Here is a 7,500-nt window from a genome sequence, read left to right on the forward strand (position 1 = left end):
ATTGGTTGTATATCATCATATCATCAGGAATTTTAGTTTTGAACACACACATGTTCTCTCTCTTTATCTATTTATCTGTCTTTCTAATTAATTTATTTCTGTCTTTCTCTCTCTTTCTATCTTTTTTTTTCTTTCTAACTTTCTATCCCTCTCCCTCCCCTTCCCCCTCTCTCCCTCCCCTTCCCCCTCTCATCTCTCCCTCTCACTAATGACACCCTCCCTTCCCTCTCTCTCTCTCCCTCTCACTAATGACACCTCTCCCTCTCCCCTTCCCCCCCTCTCTCTCTCTCCCCCCCCTTCCCCCCCTCTCTCTCTCTCTCTCCCTCCCCTTCCCCCTCTCTCTCTCTCTCCCTCCCCTTCCCCCTCTCTCTCTCTCCCTCCCCTTCCCCCTCTCTCTCTCTCCCTCCCCTCTCTCTCTCTCTCCCTCCCCTTCCCCCCTCTCTCTCTCTCCCCTTCCCCCCCCTCTCTCTCTCCCCTTCCCCCCTCTCTCTCTCTCCCTCCTCTTCCCCCTCTCTCTCTCCCTCCCCTTCCCCCTCTCTCTCTCCCTCCCCTTCCCCCTCTCTCTCTTTCTCTCTCACTAATGACACCCTCCTCACCCTCCCTCTCTCCCCCCCACCAGCTGCAAATCTCCAACGGCGACCTCCTGGAGAACATGCGGAACCTGACCATCTTCGGCACCAACTACTCCTTCAAGAAGCTTCGCGAGAAGATCGACAAACTGGACTGGAGGAACCACGGAGCCGCCGCCATCGTCAACGCCTTCTACAGCCCCCTCGAAAACTCCATCCGTGAGTTTGTTTGTTATTCTTTCTTTTTTTTGTCGTTTCTGTTATTGATGATATGTGTTTATTTATTTTTTTATTATAATGTGTGTTAATTGAAGGTTTTGTTTCTTTGACACGTGGTTCACAGAACAGTTCTCTCGACATAAGAAACTTATAATGATAACAGAAGGATAATGATGATAATAATAGTAATAATGATAATAGTAATAATAATGATAATAATAAGAAGAATGATAATAATAATAATAATAATAATAGTAGTAGTAATAGTAATAATAATAATAGTAGTAATAGTAATAGCAATAATAATAGTAATAGTAATAGCAATAATAATAGTAATAGTAATAGCAATAATAATAGTAATAATAATAGTAATAGTAATAATAATAATAGTAATAATAAAAATAATGATAATATAAAGTTCCTAATTTTTTTTTTTTTAACCTGTTTCCGATCCGTCGCCGCTCCCTCCGCTGCGTAGAATTCCCCGCCGGCATCCTGCAGGGCGTGTTCTTCGAGGCGGATCGACCCAAGTACATGAACTTCGGCGGAATCGGTTACGTCATCGGCCACGAAATCACCCACGGATTCGACGACTCTGTAAGGATTTTGTGTTGATTATGTATTAATGTATGCAGATCTACACACACACACACTCACACACTTACTCTCACTCTCACACTCACACTCACACTCACACTCACTCACACTCACACTCACACTCACACTCACACTCACACTCACTCACTCACTCACTCACTCACACACACACACACACACACACACACACACACACACACACACACACACACACACACACACACACACACACACACACACACACACACACACACACACACACACACACACACACACACACACTCACTCACTCACTCACTCACTCACACACACACACACACACACACACACACACACACACACACACACACACACACACACACACACACACACACACACACACACACACACACACACACACACACACACACACATATGCTTACATTTGCACTGGTTCTTGCTTCCATATACAAATGCACAATAATACACGGGTATGTATCAGTACATTTATATACTAAACAAACATACACACATAAGCATAAGCACACAAACACTCACATGCACATGTGCACATATACATACACATATACTTACACAGACACAAACAGACAATATAGAGACGAACACAGACCGAACAGAGACAAACACAAACACAAACACAGACCGAACAGAGACAAACACAAACACAAACACAGACCGAACAGAGACAAACACAAACACAGACCGAACAGAGACAAACAAACAGATACTAACAAACGGATACAAACACACAGATACAAACACAGGCTTACTCACTCACTTTTGCATGTATTTCTTAGTTGTCTCTGTAAACATCAGACTGAATATCTATAGCCTGCAAACATTTTCATATTTGCTCAACCATTCCGATCAATTATAGTTTTATTTATCCAACACCAATGCGTTCGTTACATCCAACCCACGACCTTTGATTAAATATTCGCCTTTCATTATTCCCGGCATCTCTCTATTTCATCCATCTATGAATTAACATTTGTGTTTTATTCTTTTTCTTCTTCTTCTTCTTCTAGGGCCGTCAGTTCGATGAGAAAGGTGACCTCCGCGACTGGTGGGAGAAGGAAACCAAAGACAAGTTCTTGGAGAAGACGAAGTGCATCATCTATCAGTACGGAAATTACACTGCCAAGGAAGTTAATATGAATGTAAGGGTTATTGAGGATTGTTTGTTTTGTTGTTGGTAAGGGAAAGGGATGATGGATATTCGGCAGGGTTTATTGTAAGGAGGGAGGGAGGGAGGGAAGGAGGGAGGGAGGAAGGGACTCACACTCACACACCTCAGCTTGTTAGGTTGAACGTGGTAATTCTGTAGGGAATGTCATTGAAAAGTGTGTGTAATGATCACTGAACTCTTTTAATCCATTAGTTTACTTGAGGAGGAAGGGATAGGATGCAATCTTAAGAGTGATCCTGCAAAAAATGTCATAACGAAGCTTCGAAACGCCTTGTTTCGGTGTGCATTTGATTGAAAAACAGTCTGCATGAAATATCAATCGGCAGTACTTTCGTGAGAGAACAATTATTTCGGAAATACCTCCAAATCATTAGACTACCTACTGCTCTCCCCAGGCGCCCTCTCAACCTCTCTTTCTCCCCCGGCAGCTGAACGGCATCAACACGCAGGGCGAGAACATCGCTGACAACGGCGGCATCAAGGAGGCCTACTACGCCTACCTGCAGTGGGAGAGGGACAACGGCGAGGAGAAGCCGCTGCCGTCGCTCAACTTCAGCACGCGCCAGCTCTTCTGGTTGTCGGCCGCCAACGTGTGGTGCGGCAAGTACCGACCCGAGAGCCTCAAGCTCCGCATCCTGACGGGCGCTCACTCGCCGGCGGAGTTCCGCGTGAACGGGCCCTTCAGCAACCTGCCGGAGTTCTCCAAGGACTGGGGCTGTCCCGCCGGCACCAAGATGAACCCAAAGAAGCGCTGCGCTGTCTGGTAACGCACGGACGCGCGGCGAGGGCGAGCGGGCACGGGGATACAGGCTTCTTTTTATCGTAATTTATCTTGAGCATCCGTTTCTATTTTTTGAGTTTTACTTAGTTTTATTGCGGAAGAGATCGTTTTGGTGTTAATGAATGGACTCGGCAATATATGATTTTTATTTTCTGTTTTGACGGTCCAACACGTAATGTAATTATCTCCTACCTGGTGCTCCATGGTTGCTATAGGGGACTGCCAGTCCAATTTTATCTTTATCATTACTACTTTTTATTGCTACTTCAGGATGCCAGCGTATCACATCCCCTAACCTCTCCCTTTAAGAAAACCTGGGTAAAACAAAGAAAAAATACATAATGAATAAAATACTTAAAAAAGATTATAAAACAATAAAAAAACGTGAGAAAAAAAATAAAATTCCTGGCCGCACATTGACTTAAAAGTGCGGTAAATCGGGAATCCCTTTGAACGAGTTAAAATTACACACAAATTTATATATGATATATATAATATACATATATAGTATATAGATTACATATATTATATATTATATACATATATTATATATTATATACATATGTATATATATTATATATATGTATATGCATATATATAATATATATATGTATATAAAAGTATATTATATATATAATGAAATGAAATAGTTTCCCCTCGCAAAGCAGGTTCCCGATTTCCCGTTTTCTTTGAGCCGTGCACGTGTAGTAGGCGTCCGTTTCTCCGGCTGGGCCGCGAGGATGGGTTTGCGAAAAAAAAATGTTCTTAGACAAGCTGAGTAGGTTTTGAAAGATTTATATATATATATTTTTAATAAGAGTATATACAAAGTCAGGATTTTTTAAAAAGTCGAATTTTTAATCAAACCTCGAGGGAAAACCATGATCCGGAAGCTTTTTTTAAGTTAGTCTCCCCCTCTTCAAGCGCGTGGAGGAATGGAAATGCATAAAATTTCATTTTTTTCATATTTTCTGTTTTGTTTTGATTAGCAAATTATACGGGATTAGGAGTACAAGTGTTTTTTTTTTTTTTACATGTTCAATAATTCATGCTTCATTTTTTGTGACGATTTCATTACCTCGACCTTTTTTTTTTTGAGAATTTTTGAGCCGTCTTCATAAAACTGCAGTGAAATTCTATATGTAAAAAAAAATCTATTCACTTTGATTTTGCGTTATACACTAGTACTTATATATCATTCAGATATTTTTATGACGAATTTGCCACAGAGATAAGGAAAAAAAAGAAAATGTGATGGGATACCGACTTAAGATGGCGTAGGGCAGGTGGTAAGCCAATATAACACTTCTGGTAGACCTGCACAAGGACGAGATTCTAAAGCTTAGTTAACCACCGCGAAATTGTCGTAAACAAGATGGCGTTTGGTTTTGTTTCTAGAGAGATACGATTTACACGTAAGTTTTGTACAAATATCTTCAAACAGTAAAAAGTTCCTGTGGAATGTACCATCGTTTTAAGTCGTATTTGTGTTTTTATTTTCCTTTTTCTTTTTTTTATAACTTTTAGGCGATCATTTTGTGTTTGAATCTTCAGTTCAGTCCTTAAAAGCTTCATGGTTTATGTGCTTTGATAACACGTGTTTTTTTTTTTTGTTTGTTTGTTTTTGCGGAGTGATAGAAGTTAGAATCTTTGTTTACTTAGGTAGTCATTTAGGTTTGTTTTTGTTAATCCTACATTTCTTTTTAATCATCATTATTCTTTTGACATATCAGGTCGTTTTTATTTCATTTTGACGGGTTTTGTACGGAGTCTTTTAGTAGATGAGGTCATTTCATCTCAAGGGTCATAACGAAATTCAAAAAAAGAAAATATTTTTAATTATATATATATTTTTTCTTCTTTAACCACATGAATCCCTAAAAGTTACTCTTTATTTCTCACTGTTCGACCTCCGTCAAATTACAGGTTAGAGAACCCGGTTTATATGATATATTTTGCATCCTGAGCATTTATTAAAGCTTCTTGCTTTAAGAATGAGTCTTATGAAAAGCTAAGCTAAATTATGAGCAGATTATTTTTTATTTTATTTTTTTTTTTAGATTTTTGTATGTTTTTTTTTCTCTCTCTCACTTCCTCCTTATCTGCCTTTATTTATTCACCATATGCTTTCTTGGTTTTTGTTTTCCACTTCATTTTTTTGGAATTGATGCTTCAATATAGATCTATTTATGTATAAGTACATGAATACGATTTCACAATCCACGTTTTTTCCCCCTCTGTTCATTCTTTCAAGTACCTTTTCTAACTTATAATGATTCCGCTTTCACATATATTTTTGTATCTCCATGTCTCCACTGGTCTTTCCGGTTTTGTATTGTTGGCAAAAGTTCAAAATATCTCGCAAAGAAAATGGACCAAGATATAAATATATATATCCCCCTCAACCTTTTTTTGTTATTTTCTCTTCTACTTTCTTTTTATCTTGCCCCCCCTTTTTTTTATTCCATATTGTCTTCACTGCATCATCTGACAGCGCACATCATAACCAGTATATTGTGAACATATCATGATTCATATTTTAATATTAAAGAAAGCACTATTTTTAGAACCGCTATATTTAATAATCATCAATATGTATGTTTTATTACGTACAGCACATCTACTGGGTTCATGTAAATGGAAATATAGTGTTATGTATTGTAATTAATAAAATGTGTGTGAACTCTGTGTTTATTTTTGTGCCTGGATGTCAAATTGATTCATTCACATATTGTATATAGATTCTGGTTTGGACGAACAACAAATAAAGCAAAACATTTATTACCTCTAATGAGAATTTGATTAATTGGTTGTTGAATTGTAAATTATACATTGCCTTCACAAAATTTATGTAAATTTAGATACAAGACAGTTGACATGGCCTGGGACACATCGTACATGAAAACTTCTAAAGCTTTATCAATAAGAAGTTTAAGATTTCATAGAAAACAAATTTGTAAGAAGTAGCATAACAAAGGACATGAAAGGTGTATTTTACACAAGGAAGCTTTGCTCTATGCAAATGTAAGGCAACCGCAGTCATCAGACCCATGCATAACCTATAGATGCATATGATACACTTATAAAATAAGGATTTATCCTTATCCTTATAAACATATAGACTGATACACAAACGTACACACATCTGTGATTCTGCTTTAGAGAAACAATGCAAGTGAGCTTTTCCGTTGCGTAAATCCTCAATTTATGATCATTTATCATTAATCACGGTGCTTATTCGTTTAATCAGCGCTCAGCAGCGAGAGACAGCATCTTGGTTAACAAAGGGCTGTATGAATTCTATAAAAAGAATTGATTAGCGAGGCCATTTAATAAGGAAAACCTGTTCACACCATCAGTCAGTCAGCAATATGACGTTTTTTTTCTGGTAGGTTTTCTGCTTTTAACTGAAGACGGTTTGTTCAGATGTATTATATGTAAGTCATTGTTTCTATGACACCAAACATTCAAAATCAATTTTAATGCAATATAATCACGCAGTAAGTTCTAGCAACATATTGAATAAATGAATCAATTCATAAATTTTCAAAGAGTATAGCACTAGAACAATTATAAGAGAAGAAAAAAAATAAATAAATAAATAAAATAAACACTAGTCCTAAGGCACCAGGAGTGGGCTTACAAGCAGAACTGCTAAATGCATCCATGAAGCTTCCAGCAATTTACTTACTCAAAAAGGATAAATCAACATTAAACTGTGCAATGATTATCAACAAACCTACTACGATAATACTATGGGCATCCATTAATAAGTCAAACATATGTGTCTTCCTGAGGTACCCTACTGTCGAAACTCTTTCATTAATTTAATTCATGATCCAACAACAGACTTCATGCAAATAGAGACGAAAAAGCCTAAGGCGTCAAAATCCAATGCATGAGTTGTAACTATAGAAAATTAAACGTTTGCAGGAGCCAAGATTTTTTTTGAAGGGGACGTCTTAATCATTTCGATATGCTTTGATCTCTTTGATATAATTCAAGCGGTAAGGAATATCCAATGGCTTTAGGACAATTTCCCATCATATTACCTTCATTAGAACATATGTAGTATCCTTTGTAATTGATAGAGTAAAGGAGAGGAATTATGTTTAAAATCTATACCGTGGAAATTCAGTTACAAT

At 37.8% G+C, this 7,500-nt stretch overlaps 1 protein-coding gene across 7 annotated transcripts in view; it reads left to right on the top strand.

The window, feature by feature from the left end:
• LOC122259885 (M13 family metallopeptidase neprilysin 2) overlaps positions 1–6,038 on the top strand; it is a 126,071-nt gene extending 120,033 nt beyond the window's left edge. For all 7 annotated transcript variants that reach the window (XM_043026853.2, XM_086531848.1, XM_086531846.1 and 4 more), the window contains 4 exons: positions 620–788; positions 1,267–1,385; positions 2,414–2,545; positions 3,003–6,038. In XM_043026853.2, coding sequence (XP_042882787.1) covers positions 620–788; positions 1,267–1,385; positions 2,414–2,545; positions 3,003–3,341 — 759 coding nt within the window. In that variant the 3' untranslated portion in view covers positions 3,342–6,038. The remainder of the gene's footprint in view (positions 1–619; positions 789–1,266; positions 1,386–2,413; positions 2,546–3,002) is intronic.
• Positions 6,039–7,500: the final 1,462 nt, after the last annotated feature.

Source organism: Penaeus japonicus, unplaced genomic scaffold, assembly GCF_977035675.1.
Source record: "Penaeus japonicus unplaced genomic scaffold, GWHDUDI00000001_assembly GWHDUDI00000036, whole genome shotgun sequence".
Classification (NCBI taxonomy): Eukaryota; Metazoa; Arthropoda; class Malacostraca; order Decapoda; family Penaeidae; genus Penaeus; species Penaeus japonicus.